Raw genomic sequence first — 22,410 nt, 5'->3', positions numbered from 1 at the left:
TATGGACTCCTGGAACTGCCCAAATTGGAGAGGGAATAGAAAATGCTTGGGGTGAGCCTGAAGACTCTGAGAAGGACGATGAGGATGAAGGTGGCAGTGATGAAGCTGTCATTCTTGACAGTGTGAAAATGGACACTGGAATAGAAATTTCTGATTCTGGAAGCCAAGGTAAGTGATACTTATATATATATAAAAATAGCTGCATGTGATTTCTATCTGAAGAATCTATAGACATACAAAATGTATATCCTTTTTTAGGAGGACTTTTTTGTGTTTTGAAACTATTAAGGCTGACAATAATTTCTTTAAAATTTTTTATTTGAAAGGCAGAGTTTCAGAGAAGGGAGGGAAATACCTTCTGCCCACTGTTCACTCCCCAACAGTCAGGGCTGGGCCAGCCCAAAGCAAAGAGCCAGGAACTCCATCTGTCTCCCATGTGGGTGGCAGGTACCCAGGCACTTGGGCCATCTTCTGCTGCTTTCCCGGGAACATTAGCAGAGAACTGAATTTTAAGTGAAGCAGTTGAGTAGAACTGGTGTTGGAACTGCCAGTGTCATAGATGGTCACTTAAGGGCCTGGCACAATGGCTCAGTGACTAAATCTTTGCCTTGAAGTGCTGGGATCCCATATGGGCAACTGTTTGTATCATGGATGTGCCATTTCCCATCCCGCTCCCTGCTTGTGTCCTGGAAAGGCAGTAGAGGATCGCCCAAAGCTTTGGGACCCTATACCTGCATGGGAGACATGGAAGAAACTCAGAGCCAGGAGCTTCTGGGTCTACAAAGCAGGTGCAGGGTCCCAAGGCTTTGGGCCATCCTCGACTGCTTTTCTAGTCCACAGGCAGGGAGCTGGATGGGAAGTGGTTCAGCCAGGACACCAGTCAATACCCATGTTATTGTGCCAGCACCGTTATTTTGACACATTTATTTGCCCAATTTTAAAATTGAAGGTATATTTGCAGTGACAGGAACTAAGGTGAGATTTCCCATTTGTTGATTCACTGCCCAAATACCAGGAATAGCCAGGTCTGGGCCCGGCCAGAGGCAGAAACTGGGAGCTCCATCCTTGTCTCCCACCAAGATGGCAGGGCCCAAAGACTATCCTCCTCTGCCTTCCCAGGTACAGTAGCTGGAAGCTGGATCAGAAACAGGACAGCTGGGACACAAACCAGCATTCTAATACAGTATGTCACAAGTGGTAGTTCAACTGGCTTTACCACAACACCAGCCTCCAATTTTCTTCTTAAACGATATTTATTGTTGGCATGAGTATAAACCATTTATACTTCACTAAGCTGTTCCCGCTCCTTCCCAGGCTCTGCATTAGTAGGAAGTTGGAATCAGGAGCAGAGCCTGGAATCAAACTCAGGCACTCCAACAGGAGAGGTCAAGCATCTTAACTTGATAGGCTGAAATGTATCACTATAGTACTGCCTTAGTAGAACTTTCTGTGATGTCCAATACAGCATCATCTAACCCCAGGTAGCTTTTGAAAACTTTAAGTGTGAATTGTATAATGAAGGAGCCGAATGATAAATTTAGAAAATCTGGCTGAGGGAGGGTGATAACATTTAGGGGAATCTTTGCACTGCATAACTTGTTTTTACTTTTACTTACTCAAATTAAGTAGGTAACAGAAAAAAACTGCCTGCTTGACTGGGACCCTTGTTCAACTTTCTCAGTAATACTTATTCTTTATTCTTAAAAGTGCTATATAGAATTCCGTAGCCCTGAATGTAACAGGTTTAAACAGTCTTAATGATCTGAAAGTTGTTTCATGAAGACTGACTTTAAAACAAGTTAAAACTAAAAATGGGAAAAAAAAAAAAACCTGATGTGGGCAAAGATACTCAAAGCAACATTTTAGAACATTGGTCAGTGTTAAAAATACCAGCACTGATGAGTGCATATTTGTGGAAGTTTTTGGCAGAAACATCTTTTAAAATGAATGTGCCTTTTGACCCAGCAGTTCTGCTCAGAGAAAACTGTGGGGCCTTCCTCGTGGCCAAAATTGGTTCTTGGAAAGTGTTTTCCCCTACCTTTTCTATTGACAGTCTATAGATTAAAAGTTTACCTAAATGGAAGCAGTGTTCATCAGTAAGAGTAGCTTGGGCTGTTATTGAATTGGAAGCTTTAGAACTTGTGACACCCATGTGAAATTTCTTGAGATTACTTACCAATATTGCTTTCTTACAACTTTCTTAGATGCCCCTATAGTGCTCTCAGACAGTGAAGAAGAAGAACTGATCATCTTAGAACCAGAACCACACAAAAATCCAAAGAAAATAAGGTAACAAAGTTCTGGTTTATTGGAAATGTGTACACATATAACTTAGCAGCCTTCTGAAGTCTACCTCTACTACAGTACTGTTAACAAAGACATCCCTTTTACATTAAGATATTCAGCTGTTGTGTGGTTTCTTCAGCCTAAAATTAAAAATTAGCACCTCGTTCTCAGGTTCCTGTATTTACTTTCATAGCTGCCACTGATCTATTTCAGTGATCCAAAACTTAACAAGCATGGCTAGTGAACTGTTCATTTATTTACTTTATTCACAGAACACAAACCCCCAGTGGGAAACAAGAAAAAGCACCAGGCAAAAGGCCAATGAAAAAGAGAAAGAAGAAGAGAACTGCTAATTAAAGCCATCCTAGTTGAGTATTTGTATATAACTATTAAAAGGCTATTTATTCAGTACTAACAGCCCTGGGTATTTTTTGTTCACAAATCCATTATGAGCCTAATATTTTTAATAGTTCCTTTTATATTAAAATGAGCTTTCTAGAACTTTTTCTGTTGTTTTTTTTTCATTTAAAAAACCCAAGTAAAACTTTGTAAAAGGACTAAAATGACTTCATAGGTTGACTGTACAAAAAAGCCAGAATGCAGATCTTCACTGACATGGTAAATAAACACAGAACAATTATACAGAAGTTAACAGGCTAATTTAGTTGCTTAGGAAAATGGGCGTTAAAAAAAATGAGGGTCTGTTTTAGTGGGTTGGCCAGATTTTTACCTAAAATTAAATTTGACTTGCAAAATTTTCCAAACGAATTTATTAATTCAATATCCTGACAGCTGGCATCATTAATACTTTCAACAAAACAACTCAAAATTAGCCAGATATCTAAGATAGATACATGTACAAAAGATATACAAATTAAAACCATTTAAAAAAAGTAATAGATACCATAATTTGTTTTTGTCCATACCTGTATTCAGAAATGATCGTTAACATTAAAAACCTAAGATAAAATCTGTACACGATATACTTTGAGTGATTTACATCTTAGAAAACAAAAGCAGTCTTTGCTTTTACAGATTTAGTGTCTCTGGTGGGTTGAGGAGGGAAACGCCATGATACCTGTAAGTAGAAAAATACCTAGTTTTAGTGAACATCATTGGATGAGGGAAATCATATAATACAATATGTATTGGGAACCTCTATTGGATTGAAGAATGTCTGATCCCCAAAATACCTCCCTCCCCCTTCTCCCTCTTCCAGATGCAGGATAAAAAAGCATTAACTACAGCTGCCTCCAAACAAATGACCTGCCAGGAGAACAGCTGCTTGTGGAGGCTGTGGCAGATTAAAGCTAAAATGGGAATCGGAACGATTTCCGAAGCACAGCCAAAAAGCAGGTTTATTCAAAATCCAAGTTAGCTCTTACTTTGAGTTTTTGTACTTTTCTCTTATTGATTGTTGTGCATGCTGTGGTGCTTTGAGGTAGGTCTGGTGAAGGTCCATGAGGCAAGGTTTCAGGATGTCCAGCGTGTATCCAGTCTTGCGTACTAGTGATTCAGGCTATGGCAAGGGAGCAGAGAACCAGTGTTGTTGATAGTAGGCAGTAAAACAAGTTGGTGATACATTTCAGTACTAACAAATGTGTTAGTTTCTCAGGCCATTATTCCATATTTCTCACGCATATTCCCATTTTAACTACTTGCCCTGCAAACAGCAGGTCATAGAATCTGAATTCTTGAAGGCCACCTTTCTTCAAATCCTACAACAAAGCCTTCAATCTAACAACAGATGTTATTCAACAAGTGAGATGTCTTAAACACAGATCACGACAGATCATTTACATTACCATCACTTGTACAGGATGATTATCTAACTGAACTGACACAAGGAAGATAGGTGAAGACTACGTCATACATACCCAGCTTTGTCCCGTGACTGTGTAGAGTGCTAAGTGAAAGGCTGCTCCAGCAATAACTGATGGCAGATACTTTAAGTATGGGTCAGCATCTATCAAACTTAATTCTCCCAGAAACTGAAATGAAAAATACCTTGTGATCACAAGAGTTCTAAGTCAAGCCTCAAGTTCTGACCTGATTGTTTCTTGTGTTTTACTTTGTACCAATTCCAGAAAATATTTCACAACCTCATCTCTAAATACATAGTGTACTTACTGCCCCATTTAGAAAAAAATTTTTTTTTCTATTTGAAAGGGAGAATTTGAAAAGAGACACAGATCTTTGATCCACTGGTTTACTCCCCCAAATGGCCGCCTATAGCTAGAGCTGGGCTAATGTGAAGTCAAGAGCCTGAGCTCCTGGGTCTCCCACATGAATGCAGGGGTGGAAGGACTTGAGTCATAGTCTACTGCTTTCCTAGGCCATTAGCAGAGAGCTAGATGGGAAGTGGAATAGCTGAGACAAGAACTGGCAGCAGTGTGGGATGCTGCTGCCATAGGAGAAGGGTTAGCCTGCCACCAGTGTTGGCCATTTCTGTGCCATTGTTGTCTTGACTTGCCCCAATTATTACATAAAACTCCAACAAAAATTTAAATAACTTACCATTGCTAAACTTTCAACTTTGCAGTTTGCAGGTTGCTGATGCAGGAAATATTGGGTGAGAAACTGATTTACTGTTGGGGCAGCTAAGTCAAAAGCAAGGACTTTCAAAACTAGATGCTCCATTCTCAGAACTTGCTTCTTGGTATAGGTATCATCTGTAATGTACACGAACTCTGCTACTTCTGGAGGGTATATTTCTTCAAATTTCCTACAATGAAAGTTTTTAGATAATCAGTCTTGATTCTGAAATCACAGTAGCAGAACATCTGGAATGAATCCAAAACCTACACTCCACAAAATGTACTTATATCAATTCCTGACCATCCAAATTGAAAGGGCTCCCAAGACATTTCTCCCTGTTCAAAGAAATGAGATGACATTCCCCAAGGAGAGAACTACACTAGAATTTTCCAAATAGCTAAAATTTTAAGAAGTGTTAATTTGTGGGAAAATAAACTTTGACAACGACAGCTCCTCTAACCCCAGCCTCCATCACACCATCATCCCTAAAGTAATCACTGATGCTCTGTCCTGTACCACACTAAAATGCCAGTGGATGTGTTTTTAATGTAGCTTCTTCCCTAAGCAAAAAGGTAGTGATCACTTTCAATCAGGCAAAGCAAGTTGAACTTACGAGGCTAGCAGCATGGCAGCCGTGCCCACAAGCTGAAGCTTTCCTCTCAACACAGACATTGAAGAAAGGAATCTGTCGATGTAGTTCACTGCCAAATGCAGGGTCTCATTCTGTAGTTTATATTCCTCTCCTACTTCAACTAACCAGTCCACGAGGATAGCTCTCATACTGTTGGTGATGTCAGGTTGCTTCTTCATGTAGCCCACTTTAGGTTTACATTTAAGCTGTTGAAAAAGTTTAGTTGTGTTAACAAAGCTGTGCACACTGTGAACTTAAGCATTAGGATAAAGCAGTTTATATTGTTTTACTGAATTACATTTACAAAGCGGACTCAGTCTTTACCTCCATTTCCCTAAGATAAGTGTGAATATCCTCATGGTAGTCTGGAACTTCATTAACACTCACTGGCTTTTCATCTTCTAATACAATTGACATGTCCATCATATTTGGTGACTCTGAGACAATAAAAAAATGTCCAAGTTAACTGTTAAAGTTTTGTGTTTAACAGTTCAAAATTACTGTTATAAGGAATCTCATTATCAAAGCATCTACTTCATCTGTAAGAATGCTTGCTTATAATGAAGTACTCAGAATATCTTAACTATTTAGAATTTCAGTTAATAAAAATTAATACATATTAACAGGCCAATAACAGAAAATGAAGCCTGAGTATTCTATTAAAGCATCATGTCCTATGGGACAGCAGCAGATGGCACAGTTAACATCCTTAAGAGTTGCCTAAAAGACTGCAGAGCCACAGTCTGATATATTCAAGGCACACTTTGGTAGTAGTTAGAATCAGAACTAACTGGTTTCTACCAAGTGTTAATGAGGGCATTAACTTTATCAATGCACAGTTCAGATTAATACTGTAATAAGCTATTCATTTTTTGTAATGCTATCTTGAACCAAATACCATTATTTCACTTGAAAGATCACCTTGTGGTTAAGTTTGTTGCAAAAGTGGAATAAAAACAAATTACTTCCAAAGATCCTTCCCTAATTATTCTCCCAACTAAAACTAAAATTGGATTAGATACAATGATCTCTTCAGTGATTCAACAATCCATGGCAAACAAATGGCACAGCCCAGACACAGCCCCGCAGCAGCTGCTGTCACAGAAAACAGCTGTGGTGGAGACCTGCACCAGGGCATCCCAACTCGGGTATCAGATGACACAGAATCGAAATGCTAAAGCTGCAGATGTTGGAGATCACAATATCACGATTCAAAAGTACTAACTGCTTACATGCAAATGAAATCTACACTCACAGAGAGGCAAACAGTTATGGGGTCACATTAAAATCAGCATTGACGCTCTAAATAAACTGATGTGATCAGGATTGAGGTCCTTTTGTCGGTGGCTAGGTCAAATGTTAGCTGTGAAATAAGTACCTCTAACCATATAGCTATCATTATCTTAGTATGACATATTTTCTTTGAAACTTACCACCATTGAAACTACCATCCATTGGATAATCGAGAGGTACCAGTGGTTTTCTTTGTCCGGGTAAAGCAATTGCTGAACTAAAAGCCAAGGCATCCTCAGACTTGGGGGAGGATTTTTTGGAATCATTGGGCTTCTTGGGAGGCTCCTGATCGGGTTCATCCACATGAATGGTGAAGGCCGGCTGTTTACCATTGACTTTCCAAGGAGGAACTGCGGCATGCTCATCATTTACACAAACATCCTTTAGAGGTGCAACCTAAAAGGACATTAATAGCTGGCTTTGAATTTTGCCACTTTCCCCCCATGAGATCCAATACTCAGTATTAAGGAAAATTCAACTTTCATAAGGCTAGGCAAGGAAGATAAAAGGAATATTTCAGTCTCACGTACTTATGAAAGCACCTAAAAAAGGCAGAACCAGAGGAGAATTATATAAACCCTGACCAAAGCCACAAAGAACCTGGGAGGTGGCAGACCTGACAGGCTGAGGAAGGCAATGGCACCTTTATAAAGCATTGGTTCAGCACTTTGGCCCCAGGGTGGAGCAACATAGCCAATTCGGCCAAAATGGCGGAATTGGCAAAAGCTACAGGTTATTATTATTTTTTTCTACATCCCTTTCTGAAATACAAGGACGCATGGCCAGATGGTGAGGGGGGAGGGGACCCGGTTCCTCGGACAGTGCTTGGGGTTTGAAAGTGGAAGAAAGGCGTGGGGCTTGGCCAAGGCACTGGTTGTGGGGTTGGTTTGACCTCAGGATCCACAGAAATGAGCCCCCCAGGGCGGACATGCACCACCCGCAGCGCTGGGAACGCATACACTGCTGAGTGGAAGAAAGCCAATAACGGCACCCCGCACGCAGGAGGAGCGGGGACCAAGTGGAATTCCGATCCCGCCTCCGGCTTCCCGTGCAAGGCCCCGCGTTTGTTTCTTGTTCCTTCCCTCCTCTTAAGTCATGCCCGACCCCCGCTCGGCCCACCGCCCTCCAGCCGTCTCCCATCCCTTTACCCGTCGCGTCCTGGGCCTTAGCTGTACGGCTGGAGCCCGCGAGTTCCCGGCCTTCAGTACCGCCAGGGCGGCCTGGGTCCGTGGCTGCTGGGCGGGCAGCGCGGTGTCCGGGTTGATGTTCTCCTGGTCCTCGTGGAGCGCCTTCTGCTGCAGCGTTAGCAGGGCCGAGCCCGCCTCGCGGGCCGCGGGCTTCGGTGCCGAGTTGCCCAACATCGCTGCTCCCTGCGGCGGGCGGCGCGATCAGCTGCCGAGCCAAGCAGCGTGCACTCCGCCCAGCCGACTAAGGCGCCGATCCCGCCGAGGAGCGCTGCAACCGGAGCCGCCGCCGCAGCCAGGGCCAGTCCTGCCAGGCGTCCGGCCCTCTCCTCGGCCTCCGGACCGCTCGGATCGAGGAGGTTGCGAGAGGCGGAGGCAAGGCCTGGCGGGCGTGCAGCACCGAGTACGCCCGCAGATGCAGCCAGCAGCCCGCCGCCGCCGCGGCTGTTCATGCAGTTCAAGTATCCCGCGACTATTGAAATGGGCCAATGAGAGCGGCCGCGTCCCGCCACGTCACCGGATGCGACAGGGTCGCAGCAGAGTGAAGGCGGCGGCGCAGCGAGCCCTGCACGGACGAGGCGGAGCCACGTCGCGCCGGGCGGGAGGAAAGGCGCCTGCGCGGACCGGCGCGGGGCCGGAGGGCGGGGCCAGGCGGGCGTGCAGCCTGCAGGCGGGAGCTGCCCTGCGGGAGTGCAGCGGCTGTTAGTGGCCTCAAAGTCACCAACTCTTTGTTTTATCTAACTGGAACTAGTTTCTACAGGTCAGAGGATTGTTAGGATTACGTAACGTGCACCCACCTTTTAACACGCAGTTCACATAGCAATACTTAAAAATGACAGACTACAAGATGATCTTACCACTTAGCAAGGAGGCAGAACTTTCTCTTAGCATTTTTTATTTTTCTTAATGAAGATGCAGGTAATTCAAGATGACACAATGAACTATCGTTGATAACAGGTAAATAGTAATAGATTACAAAAAACAGACAATCACCAGTCATTACCTTTAATGTTTTTGCCAAGCTATGGCAGCCAATAGAAAGGAGACGGAAATTCTAATGACTGAGATAAAATTACGGTGTTCCATTTAAAATGAAGGCTATTTAAATGCAGCAAAAGCAATACGACCCTATTACAACAAAACTCTTAACTGCATGTATCTAACACATTTTTACATTTAACATATAAGGTTTGCAAATAAATACTGGCATGTAACAAAGCAATTTTCTGTCAAACTCATGAGTCGGCCCTTCCTGAAAGCATAAAATCGAGCTTATTTTCCATGATGTTAGTACCATGTAAAAACTTTTAAGCCAACTATTTCCCTGACATCTGACACGAATACACTTGAATCAGGATTAATGAGCAAAATATTTTGCTCCAACAAGAATGAAAAAGGAAATTACGGCCGAAGGAAAACGAACGCGGCATGACTCCTGCACTCTTCCCGCTGGGCGCCTGAGATCCGCCTGTGACACAACAGCAAGGGAAGCGTGCCCAGGCTCGGAGCCGTGCTTCCTTCTGGGGCCACACCTTACAGCGCTGTGTAGCACATCACACAAGCAGCAGGATCAGAAAACACCACCGACCAAGCAATCAGCTGCCCATCAACCCCAGCCACCAGCACAAACAGACGGAGGTGGCTGGCACAGTCTGGCGGCATATCTAGGAACCGAGACACACACCAGGTGTGGAAACAAGGTAATACATAAAAATATGCCTTGAAGCCTGTAAAGTAGTTTACACTTAAGTGTGTAGGTGCCTTGCACAAAATTTGAATACATTTTAATTTTCAATATAGTATTTCTCAATTTGAAAATAAAAGCATTCACTTAGTAAAATGTACAAAGCAAACCCTCATAACCATTCTCCTTGAGCTTCAAAAGTAAAAACACATTTTAAAAAAATATTCATTTATCAAAATAGAAGTATTACTAAAAAAGTCACTGTCTCACATTTTTAGGTGATACATCAATAAATTATTTGACATCAAAAAGCATTTGCAGTACGAAGCATGTTTTGGCATTTCTGTTGAGACTCTATCTTTGGAGCTTTACCTTGCTGACACATCATGCTGCATCAAAGAAAGCAATCAGTGCATTTTGATCGTAACTATCCAGGATCTCCAGCAGAAGAGGTACCTTGGTTTTTACATTGGTGCCTTTGAACTTAAACTTATCGATGAAAAGATCAGTGATCATGCCTACAAAGAAAAATGAAAATGTCCTGTCACTTAGTTCTATTTAATGGAATACTGAGTAAGTAATCACCTGGAAATTTTTTTTTAAGATTTATTTTTTATTTTTATACAGAGAGGAAAACCTTCCATCCACTGACTTACTCCCTAAACGGCTGCAAAGACCAGAGCTAAGCTGATCCAAAACCAGGAGCCAGGAGCCTCCTCCAGATCTCCCATGCAGGTGCAGGGTCCCTAGGCCCTGGGCTGTACCTTCCCAGGCCACAAGCAGGAAGCTGGATGGGAAGCAGGGCTGCCAGAATTAGAACTGGTGCCCATATGGGATCCTGTGTGTGCAAAGTGAGAACTTTAACCACTAGGCTATCACACCGAGCTCTGGATATCGTTTTTAAGATTGACATTACTGGGGTTGGTGTTGTGACATAATGGGTTGAGCTGTCACCTACAATACAGGCATCCTGTATGGGCGTGAGTCCTGGAAATTCCACTTTCGATCCAGCTCCCTATTAATGCACCTGGAAAACCAGCAGAGGATAGCCCAAGTGCTTGGGTCCTGCACCCAATGGGAGAAACAAATGAAGCTCCTAGCTCCTAGCTTCAGCCTGGCCCAGCTCTAGGTGTTTCAGCAATTTGAGAGTGAACCACCAACAAATGGAAGATCCCCGTGTCCTCCCCTTCTGTCTCCCCCTTCTTTGCCACTCTGTATTTCAGACAAATAAATTTTTATTAGAAAAAGTAAATTGTGGGGTGGGTGGGAAACTGGGTGGGGCTTCTCTCTCAACATCCCCCTTTACCTCAGATACATGAAGGAAACAACATGGAAATAATAGTCTTACCCACTTTCCTATAGCCCTTGAACCTTTTTGCCCTAATTAACTATGTAAAGATTGTCAAAATTATAATAAAAAATGGAAAAAGTAAAATAAAAAAAAAATTCCTGCCACCCACATGGGACACCCAGGTGGAGTTCCAGGGTCTTGGCTAGTACCTAGCCCAGCTATAAGAACAGAAATGTTTAGTCTTAGGTTTTAGGTAAACAATATTTCTTAAATAAAGATCATTTCATGATAAGAATTAAATGTCCCATTTGATTATGAAGATGGTTTAAATAGTGTCATGCATAATAGTTGTTATATAAGGACTGAGAAAAAACTTTTTTCCTATGCTGCTCCTTCCTGCCTGCCTCCTCTTCTTTCCCTATTTCTTTCAACGCAAGTGGTGAAACACTGATCCCACCACCAAAGTAAACCAAGTTTTTAACATATATATATATAGTTGATATATATAATTTACATATATATGTCAATTTATAGTTCAAACTTTGGTTTGCTTTGGCAGCAAGATTTTGGGTATATTGCAAGTTGTATTGTGAAACAATTCATTTAATTTCACCTAAAATTATTAAATGCTTCTGCTTTGTTACAACTCACAATAACAATAAAACCTGAACATTATTTGTGTAAAATATAGTCTAAACTCTACTACTTCATAACTTAATATTTGACTCATTTTTTCCTGTTTTTCTTACAAGATCCTTGTCAAGCAGCCAGTTGAAAACAAATACTGAAAGACCATTCTAGACTGGTCTACTAACCATAAAGTCGTTCAAGATGTGCAGGTTGCTTTTTGTATTCTTCCAGCAGATAATCAGCCTCTTCAAGAATAGAGCGATACTCTGGTATCAGAAAATTTGTATTTCCTTCATGAACCTGCAATTCCTTATTTTACATTAAAAACAGAAGTTCAAAATTACATCCAGTATAACATTATTTAGAAAAATATCAAGATTTTAAAAATAATGATTGTGAATCATGGCATGCATACTTACTTTTAAAGCTTCAATTAATTGTACCTTCTTAGCCAAAAGCAACTGGTACTCCAGCTTTGGGTGAATCAGCTTTAAAGTGTGTTTGACTGACACCTCATTTATCTCTAAAAGGAGTTGGCCAGGCACAAATAGGTAAATACATTGATCAGAAACAACACCAATGTCACAACAAAAAAATCAGAAAGAATTACCATATGATATGTTGAGGTTAATTTTCCTTTTCGTAGCTTCTTTAGAGAGCACATCTTTTAGGATGGATATAGTAGAAATGTTGTCAGATTTAAAAACTCCTTCTCCTTTTCTATAAAATTAAAACATTTTTAAAAAGAGCTAGAGAAAGACTTGGTCCATTAAATATACATTTTATGATTAGCATTCTGTGTTTATATTTCACCTGATTTTTAAATTTATGCCTGCATGTGTCTTATTAATATAAGGCATACTTAAAATATAATCTTTTACTGCCATCTTATTTCAATTCCTGAACATATTCATGAAACTGAAGATGCTAGACAATGCCTCTTAAAGAAACAACAATTTATGTAAGTCCTTGATTTAAGATGATTTTTTCTTCCTTTTCACTCATAGAGCTAATAGCTAATCCTTTATATGTAACATATGCATTTAGATTTTCTAACTTATAAACATACTGAGCAGCATCAGGGAGCTGGGTCAGAAGTGAAATGACAAGACCTCAAGCTAGAACTGCAATATAGGATGCAGTATCACAAATAGCAGCTTAATCCGTTGAGAAACAACCTGGTCCTACAATAGGTCTTCACTGTACCTCAGGTGACTGTGGCCAAACTGGGCCTAAGGCAAATCACTGTTAAAGTGACAGGAGCTGATAAATTCCTTTATTTGGTTAAGGTTGCAGGCATTTGATTTCTTTTTATAATTAACACAAGTTTCCTAAATAATATTTATCATCTTTTATCTATTTTCTTTTTTTAAAAGATTTATTTATTTTATTACAAAGTCAGATATACAGAGAGGAGGAGAGACAGAGAGGAAGATCTTCCGTCCAATGATTCACTCCCCAGGCGGCCACAACGGCTGGAGCTGAGCCAATCCAAAGCCAGGAGCCTCTTCCAGGTCTCCCACGCAGGTGCAGGGTCCCAAAGCTTTAGGCTGTCCTTGACTGCTTTCCCAGGCCACAAGCAGGGAGCTGGATGGGAAGTGGAGCTGCCAGGATTAGAACTGGTGCCCATATGGGATCCTGGGGCGTTCAAGGCGAGGACTTTAGCCGCTAGGCCACGCCGCTGGGCCCTATTATCTTTTCATTTGGTACTCACAAATCATCTATATTGGTTGGCTGTAGTCAGATTCTACTTTTATATAAAGATGAATAATAAACCCTTACTATTTTGATCCCAATTATGTTTTAGAAATCATGGCATTTTCACTAGTATTTAATCTTAACAGATGATATTTAATTAACACAGGCTGCCAAACATTGTGGAATGACTCAAATGGTCGATCTTTTAATCATCACAATAACCCAATGAAGTATTATTACTTCCATTCTTCAGAAAAGAAACTTAAAAAAAAAAGACATATTTATTTTTATTGGAAAGGCAGATTTGCAGAGAGAATAAGAGACAGAGGGAAAGATTTTCCATCTGCTGGTTAACTCTCCAAAAGGCTGCAAGGGCCCGGAGCAGACTTGATCTGAAGCCACCAGCAGAAGTTTCTTCTGGGTCTCCCTCATGGATGAGAGTCCCAATGTTTTGGGCCATCCTTCTCTGCTTCTCCATGCCATAAACAGGGAGCGAGATGGGAAGTGGAGCAGCCAGGACACAAACTGGCATTTATTCAGGATCCTGACACTTTGCAAGGGGGAGGATTAGCCAATTCAGTCATTGTGCCAGGCCCAAGAAACTTGAAAATCAGAGCTAAGCAACCAGCCAAGGTAACACAGATGGTGAGTCACAGAGGTAAGATTCATGTCTAAGTATGTCTGCTTCCACACTTGATCTTAGCCAAAAGGCCGAGAATTTATTATATGTCTGCCTCCAACGCAAATGCATCTATACTACTACACTTCCATATACATGTATTTTTAGCCAGGTGCCTGAAAAATATCTATTGAGAACATGCTGTATGCAAAACCTTGTATAAAGTACTTGACCATATAAGCAAACATAATTACAAATAGACTCTATGCATTGGACATACACAAAAACTATACTTTAAACAAAGATAAGTAACAACAAAATGCTATATGCACTGAAAAAAGAATTGAGGCAGGTTTTAAAAATATAGCTGTTAAATTGTGCCTTGACAGTTAAATTAGTTTTGAATGTTAAGAGAAGGTACTTAGGGGCAGCTGTTACGGCATCGAGGATTAAGCAACTGCTTCAGACACTCACATCCCTTAAATATAAATCTCAGTTTTACCACTTCTGAGCCAGCTCCCTGCTAACACACCTGGAAGGCAAGAGTCACAGTTCAAGTACTTGAGTCTCTGCACTCAACATGGAAGGCTTCAGTGAACTTCCTGTCTCCTGACTTTGGCCTGACTCAGCCCTGGCTCAGTTGAGGCCATGTGGGGAATGAATCAAAGGATGTAATATTTATCTCCTGGTCATTCTGCCTTTCAAGTAAGTTAACTAATAAGGAAACAAATAAATAAATCTTTAGAAACACAGATTACTTAAAGAAACAGAATGGGAATAGGCATTTAGTGGTCCCACCCTGGAGCGTCAAGATCTATTCCCAGCTCCTAACTGTAACTTGTGACTCTAGCTTCTTGCCGGTGTGCACCCTGGCAGACAGCAGCTAGTGGTTCATGTAACTGGGTTCCTGCTGCTCACATGGGAGACCTGGGTTAAGTTTTGACTCCTGCCTTCAAGCCTGGGTCCTGGGGGCATTTGGGGGGTTGATCAGCAAATGGGTACTCTATCTCTCTAGCTGATGCTCAAATAGGGGCTTAACTGTGGCATAACAGGTTAAACCCCCACCTGACAAAATTCTCTATGGGAACCAGACTAGAGACAGCTGCTCCACTTTTGAAATGCTTGGGCCCACACCACCCACATGGGAGACCCAGAAAAAGCTCCTGGCTTGGGGCTGAACCAATCTGAGATGATGCAGTCATTTGGGAAGTAGACAGCCCCCCATCTCTCTGCTCCCCATTTTCTTCTTGTCTCTCTCCCCTCCACTCCCTTTCACCCTCTTTCTGTCGCTCTCTCTCCCATTTTCTCTGTAACTCTGCCTTTCAAGTAAATGAAACTCTTTTAAAATAAATAAATAAAAACTAATAATTTTAAAAGATACAAAATGATAAATAGCAAAGATATGCCAAGCGCATGTTGAATTATCTGCTAGGACTGACATGCAAAGGTCACTGTGGCACTTCAAAACAGGAGTAATTACCACAAGCTCCCAGAAGGGTACAGTGAATCAATCTCAAATAACTGATGCTAACACCAGTAAGACTTACTCAGATTTTTTTGTCCCAAAAGACTGTAATCTATTGTAAAATTACATGTTTGTTACTGTTTCTAGAAGTCAGTGCAGTAAACTCTCAAGTAGAAAGCAGAAATAAATTCTCAATTAGTTGCTCAGAGAAAGAATCCTTAAGAGGCAGAGGGCAAAAAAGGGATAAGCTTGCCACCTTCCCCCAAAGGAAACAAAGAAAACCAAATCTTCCTAGCTTTGGACTGACCTGGTTATTTATTTGAAAGGCAGAGTTGCAGAAAAAGATTGGGCAGCAAGACAGGGAACTCTTGTTCACTCCTCAAAAGACTCCAACAGAGCCAGGAACTTCTTCCTGGTCTTCCACGTGGATGCAGAGACTCAAGCATTTGGCTATCTGCCATTTTGTCCTTCTGCAGAGTGAACCAGCAGATGGCAGATCTTATCTGTTTATCTCCCCCCTTCTCCCATCCAAGTACTAACCAGGCCCAACCCTGCTTAGCTTCCAAGATCAGACGAGATCAGGCGCGTTCAGGGTGGTATGGCTGTAGACCTCCCCCCCTCTCTAACTCTGCCTTTCCAGTAAGTAAATAAATCTTAAAAAAAAAAAAAAAGTATAACCAGGAAGTCCAGATGAATTAGAAGAGTATAATGACATTCACACTGCAACACGACAGCTTCAAAGAGTCTACACGCTCTAAGCCCTGAAATTCTAAGCCTTTTCACATGTTTATATAAAGAAATTTAACTGAAATTTTCATTAGAATTAGGATAAATATTTACTCAATCAGGAAAGGGGGGCCATCTTTACAACTGCCACTATATTGTATGTCAGTTTATCAAAGTCGTTCATGTTAATAAAAGTGTAGTTTTTTTACATATGAGTTCTACATGCTTAAAATGAAGAATATTCCTATGGATTTCATGTGAGATTTTGCTGTTATTACTACTCTAGAAGAGTGTCTTGAAACAATTCATTCTCTCATTTACTGTTAGGAATTAAGGAAAGGTACTGATCTTTCCTTTTGCCTTTTTTTAAAAAAGATTTACTTATTTATATTGGAAAGTCAGATATATATATATAGATAGATAGATAGATAGATAGAAGGAGAGACAGAGAGGAAGATTTTCCGTCTGCTGGTTCACTCCTCAAGTGGCCATAATGGCTGGAGCTGAGCCAATTCAAAGGCAGGAGCCAGGAGCCTGGAGCCTCTTCCAGGTCTCCCAAGTTAGTGCTGATGTTGCCATGGTTACAGGAATTGGGCAGAGTTTGCATCAGACCAGACAGGTCACATGGGCCGTGGGAAGGGGAGGTAGGGTTCTGGCAGTTCAGCAGGACAGCAAAGCCCTGATGGATCAATGATGCACACAAGCCAATATTCCTCACCAAATAATGGCAGGAGAGACGCCTGCTTCAGCTTCTCTGTCAAGAGGGGTTTAAAAGTCCCTGCAAGCTTCTTTCCTCGCCTCTTTCCATTCCTCTGTAGCTCCCTCCTCCACATCTGTCTTTTTGGCACTGGGGAAGAAAGGTTGGCAAAAGCAGTTTCTTTGAATAATGGCCATTGGTATTTTCTATACTTGACTGAATTATTCTTTCATGGGAAGTCAGCAAATCTAACAGGTACAGGGTCCCAAGCCACAAACAAGGAACTGGATGAAATGTAGGAGCCAGTACATGAAGCGGCGCCCACATGGGACCCTTGTGCATGCAAGATGAGGACTTGAACCACTAGATTACTTGGTCCTACTCAACCGCTTTCCTAAACACCTTAATCCCACCTGTTTTTCAATAGATGATCTAGATTAGTATAGGTTTTCAATCACATATTTTCAGATTATTCCTTGCTTAGGACAAATTAAAACCTAGAAGCACTATTTATACAAAACAACATTTGCAAGCCAGTAAAAAAGCTTGACTTACCTGTAGACACTTTCAAGCTGTGTATCCAGAAAGGTGTTCTGGAAGTAAAATGTCACACATTCTCCTGCAGGAGGCTTTTCAGGAACTTCAGGCAGGCAAAATACCACCCAGGAGTGAACTTCAGCAAAACTAAATTGGCCTGTTAGGGTCAATGTATTCATGGGTCTGGAAATTTATTGTAGAGGCACACATTTGTGTGGGAACACATAGAAATGGCATATGCACATATTAACAAGCAGAATTTTTGCTATTGTAGCTAAACAAATATAAAAACAAATTTAACTTTTCTCAATCTTATTTGAAATTTAACTTTTTTCAGATTAATCTTGTATATCAAAAAAGTGAACATTTCAAATTCATGAAAAATGGTCATTAAAGGTATTATTCACTTAAGTCATATAACTAGTTTATTTTTTCATTAGAACATACTTCTCTTTACCTCTTTCATAAACTTTAAAAGGGCATAGATTTGAAACCTTATTTTGTGTAGTCCTGGGCAAATTACAAAATAGTATCTTAAAAAAGGAAAAAAGAAAATAGTATCCTCTAAATGGGATAATACTTTCCATCTTGCAAAATGGTAAACTAAGACAAATTGATTTAAAATAAATTAAAATGGATAATTATGGAGAGTTGAAAAAATACTTTATGGGGTGAAAAGTTCAAAAGGAACTTTAAGGACACAAAATTTAAGACTATTAAAAACAAGAAGGATCTTTCGAGATCATCCAAATTAATCTTCTCATTTGCAGATGAAAAAAAACAAAACCCACAAAACTTATGTCTCAAAATTGCACAGGAACAGATTATAATTCCAGTGTTTTGACTTCCACTTTGCTTTTTCTAGCATACCATACTGCCACCATTTACGCCATCCTTATTTTATGCAGGAAGACACCCTAAAAAAAAAATCTATGCTTTAAAAATGTTTTTCAGAATATTCTTCCCGGGCCCGGCGCAGTGGTGCAAGTGGTTAAAGGTCCTCGCCTTGCACGCCCGGAATTCCATATGGGTGCCGGTTCTATCCCGGCAGCCCCGCTTCCCTTCCAGCTCCCTGCCTGTGGCCCGGGAAAGCAGTTGAGGACGGCCCAAAGCCTTGGGACCCTGCACTCGCGTTGGAGACCCGGAAGAGGCTCCTGGCATCGGCCCGTTGCAGCTGCTTGGGGAGTGAATCATTGGATGGAAGATCTTCCTCTCTGTCTCTCCTCTCTGTATAGCCGCCTTTCCAATAAAAAAAATAATAAAAATAAATCTTAAAAAAAGAAAAGAATATTCTTCCCTGTATCTTATTTAAATTGCATATATTTTAAGTTACAAGCTACAACAGGGCTTTGGCTTAACATCACAGCTCTGGTTTTTCTGTTTGTTTTTATCACAGTGATGTACTTGTCCAAACCTCCATTTCTCACTTTTAAAATGGAGACATCACTTTTGTTTTACTCTATGAATTAAATAATATTTATGCCATCTATAGCACAGTATGTGGCAAAGATAAGCTATTCAATAACTATTCATCTCTTTCCCTTCTATTTCATTTAAGTCTATGTTCTCTTGTGCAGACAAAATACAAACAGGATATTTCAGTTGGAAAGGAAGTAAAAAATAACAGGGGCTCTCACAGCCAATTACTATGCTGCTATCTCCTGAAATGAAACCGAAAGGAAGTAATGAAACTAATGTTTGAGGCATGATTCACAGACAACTATTCGACAATCTAAATGCTAAACAGTACTTGCTCACAACAGGTATTCAAGGAGGGGAACCAAGATGGAGGAATAGGGTAAGGACACATTTAAACAGACACATTCAAACATGTGAAGCAGAGCGGGCACATTCCAGGAAATAGGAGAGGACAGTATGATGGCAGAGGGAACCTGGAGACTAATGAACACAGGAAAGCAGTGGAAATAAAGGGGTGGTGTTGCAGTGACCAGACATTCCAGCAACATTCAGCTCACAGCAATCTGAACTGTACTGGCAGCCGGCAATTCACCAGCAACAAAGTGGGAAGGGACACTCACCAGGAGCTCAGGAGGTGAACCCAGACAAAGAACTGCCCATTCTGCTGGTTTGTTTGATTTGACCAGGAGCAGAGACAGAGCAGCAGATCCCAAACAGGCGGTGTGGGAACAGGGTGGATTTCACAGCCCAAACCCCCAGTAGAGCCAAATTGGGTGCCATCTTGTGTAGGGAGGCAAAGGCTATGGGACAGGACTGCACATGCACTAAGCTGGAAGTGAACTCATTTTGGGTTCAGTGAATTATACCAACATAGCATCCTACAGGTTCCACCCAAAATAGGTCAGGTAGCCCCAGACCTAATAGCCAGCAGATCCAGAACTCCACAAGTGGCACATCAGATGCCATTTTGTACAGTGTGGCAAAGGTTCTTGAGACTACAGGGACAATAGTGAGCTGGCGAATGCACTGAGCTGGGAACGAACTCACTGAGTTCAGTGTGCTATACTGGTCCCACATTGAAAATAATACCAACTTTGGTATCTTATGACTCAAAATAGGTCCATGTGGCCCTCAGACCTAATGGCCAGCAAGATCAGCACTGCCAACAACCTAGCTATTCAGGACACCTGGTGTCTCCCTAATGCTGGGAACTACACAAAATAAAAGTGGGAGAAAGGTTATACAGACAACAGTGCAACAACGGCATGGGATCACAGGAAGTGGAAAGTGGTGAGCCAGGAGCTGGGGCTATGGAAACCTGGTGGAAGTCTAACATGAGAGCCCAGATCTAAAACTCACTGGAAGGAGTGGCAGAAGAACTGCAAACAAAGACTCATGTACCAACTTCAATAAGTAATATCAAATTACAGACTTGTGGGTGACACAGCTTAGAAACCTGCCCTAAGGAGAAGAATCTGTTAACTAGAAGAACAATGACCAAGAGAAAAAAAACAGACAAAGGCACAATGAATATTACTGAAGACTACCCTGCAAAGGAGCAAAAGCCTTTGCCATTCCTCAGTTAACTGAGGAATACAATAAGAAAATAGGGGATACAGAATTCAAAATGCTTGTTATAGAACTTGTTATCAGCAACGACAAGCAAATGCAGGAATTTAAGGAATGTCACTCAAGAAATACCAACACTGAAACAAAATCAAGCCAAATTATTACTGGAAATGTGTGTGCGTGTGTTTGTGTGGCAGGAGGTTTTGGGGGAGAGGACAGGGGAAATCCCAGGGCTTATGCAAATGTATCATAAAATGATAATAATTTTAAAAATTAAAGCCCTCAAAAAAGGTATTTAAGACAGAAAACTGCCACTCCAATGATTCCAGAAAGACAACATATGAGGAAAGATACAAAAATCCAATTCAAACCAGCTTCTATTAGAATAAACAAAGTATTTAATTTCTAAATGTTGAATAACCTCCAGAATTTACAGTACAAAAGGCAATTTGCTCTGAATTATATCATACAGTAAAATTAAACTGCTCTTTCCTTTGTCTCACCTGCCATGATCAATAAAGTGTGTTCTCTGATGGAGTGAAAGAGGTTTTATCTGGTATTGGCGGACTTGACAGGTTTTAGGTTGAATTCTTGGAGTCACATATGCTTGAAGCGTGCCATACTGGCCTTCAATTGAACGAATCTGATTGAACACAAAAGAAAAGAATAAAAAGCAGCAACATATGTGTATCTTTAAAATGTTTAACACAAATTATCAAGTACTTATGCTTTAATTTCTCTATTCAAACCTGAAGGATATAATGATGCCTATTAAAAAATTATTTGTGTCACAGACTTGACATTATTTGCAAAATTAGTCTGTAAGTTATCCTTACCATATTTCCATTCGCCACTTTAAGACATTCTCATACTCTATCATTATAAAAACAGAGGTATATTATACATGAAGTTCATATGAAAAATTTTTGTGATCAAGAAGTTTTTGTTGAAAAGATAAGTGAGTCTTTGAAATAACTAAAACTTCATTCAGAAGTAGGGTATTATATAGCACATTGCTATTGTTATAAAAATCTGACCTCTATTAAAGTAACTCCTGTAATCTAACATTTTGACTCACACCTTTTGTGTCATAGGTGAGAGGAAAAAAATCAATGTTTTACCTAAATAAAAACTTAAATTAAGATTTTTTTTGCAAATGTGCTAGAAATATTGTTTTTAAAAGAAAGAACAATAAGGGGCCGGCGCCATGGCCTAGAAGCTAGAAGTCGTTGCCTTGAACGCACACTGGGTCATATCCTGGCAGCCCCACTTCCCATCCAGCTCCATGCATGTGGTCTTGGAAAGCAGTCAAGGACGGCTCAAATCCTTGGGACCCTGCACCCATGTGGGAGACCCGGAACAGCTCCTGGCTTCTGGCTTCAGATTGGTGCAGCACTGGCCATGGTGGCCACTTGTGGAGTGAATCCATTGGACAGAAGGTATTTCTCTCTGTTTCTCCTCCTCTATATATATAAATGATTTTGCAATAAAAATAAATAATATAAATCTTACAAAGAAAAAGCTAAAATAAATAACAGGGCCTGGTGCAACTGCTTAGTGGCTACATCCACCTTGCATGCGCTGGGTTCCCATATAGAGCCTCAATGTGGTTTTTATTAGTGTTCCCCTAATAGCCAAGGATCTTGAGCATTAGCAATGACATGGAAGCAACCCATATGTCTGTCCAAACAGCAATGGATAAAGCAATTGAGGTACATCTATTCCATGGAGTGCTACTCAGTCATTAAAAAAGAATAAAATTCTACAATTTGCAACCCAATAGCCCCAACTGGAGACCATTATATTCAGTGAAATAAGCCAATCCCAAAAGAACAAATATCACATGTTCTCTATGATATTGGGGAACATACATGCAAATAAAAACAAAGAGATATATAGGTATATATATACATATATATTCCTGTGAACAAACTGTATAATGGAGACTAGCTAGACTATCTTAGCAGGAAGTAAAGATACATTGTGGTATACAACTCTACTGAATGAAAAGGGAATTCCCAATGAAAATGTTAAATATATTTTGACAATATGATACTAGATTTTTCACCATTGCCAATACTTACAATGCCATGATACACTTAAACAGCAGAATGTTGGATTTGTGACTATTGCTAAAGGACTA

At 40.8% G+C, this 22,410-nt stretch overlaps 2 protein-coding genes, 1 long non-coding RNA gene and 1 pseudogene across 4 annotated transcripts in view; 1 reads left to right on the top strand and 3 right to left on the bottom strand.

The window, feature by feature from the left end:
• The first annotated feature begins 6 nt into the window (after nt 1–6).
• LOC121166313 lies at nt 7–2,697 on the top strand. The gene is made up of 3 exons (XR_005885391.1): nt 7–168; nt 2,205–2,289; nt 2,559–2,697. It is a non-coding gene; the product is annotated as an uncharacterized LOC121166313 (long non-coding RNA).
• LOC121166312 (cyclin-A2) lies at nt 2,286–8,235 on the bottom strand. 2 transcript variants are annotated; one of them, XM_040995452.1, is made up of 8 exons: nt 7,897–8,235; nt 6,889–7,144; nt 5,780–5,892; nt 5,438–5,661; nt 4,804–5,011; nt 4,164–4,277; nt 3,672–3,805; nt 2,286–3,364 (listed from the first exon to the last, which is right to left on the bottom strand). In XM_040995452.1, exons 1-8 carry the CDS (start codon nt 8,107–8,109, stop codon nt 3,316–3,318), a joined length of 1,311 nt encoding a protein of 436 aa, XP_040851386.1. In that variant the 5' UTR covers nt 8,110–8,235; the 3' UTR covers nt 2,286–3,315. The 2 variants fall into 2 exon arrangements, with proteins under 2 accessions (XP_040851386.1, XP_040851387.1); XM_040995453.1 differs by having other exon boundaries at nt 6,892–7,144.
• A 575-nt stretch (nt 8,236–8,810) lies between these two features.
• Nucleotides 8,811–22,410, bottom strand: part of LOC121166311 (Bardet-Biedl syndrome 7 protein) — a 52,979-nt gene continuing 39,379 nt past the window's right edge. The window contains exons 14-19 of the mRNA XM_040995451.1: nt 20,771–20,910; nt 17,298–17,462; nt 12,148–12,257; nt 11,957–12,060; nt 11,723–11,846; nt 8,811–10,134 (exon numbers count right to left, since the gene is read on the bottom strand). Of these exons, the coding sequence (XP_040851385.1) occupies nt 10,001–10,134; nt 11,723–11,846; nt 11,957–12,060; nt 12,148–12,257; nt 17,298–17,462; nt 20,771–20,910 (777 nt within the window). The 3' untranslated portion in view covers nt 8,811–10,000. The remainder of the gene's footprint in view (nt 10,135–11,722; nt 11,847–11,956; nt 12,061–12,147; nt 12,258–17,297; nt 17,463–20,770; nt 20,911–22,410) is intronic.
• Nucleotides 13,797–13,958, bottom strand: LOC121166314 (annotated as a pseudogene).

The sequence above is a fragment of the Ochotona curzoniae genome, unplaced genomic scaffold, assembly GCF_017591425.1.
Source record: "Ochotona curzoniae isolate NIBS_2020 unplaced genomic scaffold, NIBS_Ocur_1.0 patch121, whole genome shotgun sequence".
In the NCBI taxonomy this organism is placed as follows: domain Eukaryota; kingdom Metazoa; phylum Chordata; class Mammalia; order Lagomorpha; family Ochotonidae; genus Ochotona; species Ochotona curzoniae.
This window is presented reverse-complemented; position numbering and strand designations above follow the sequence as displayed.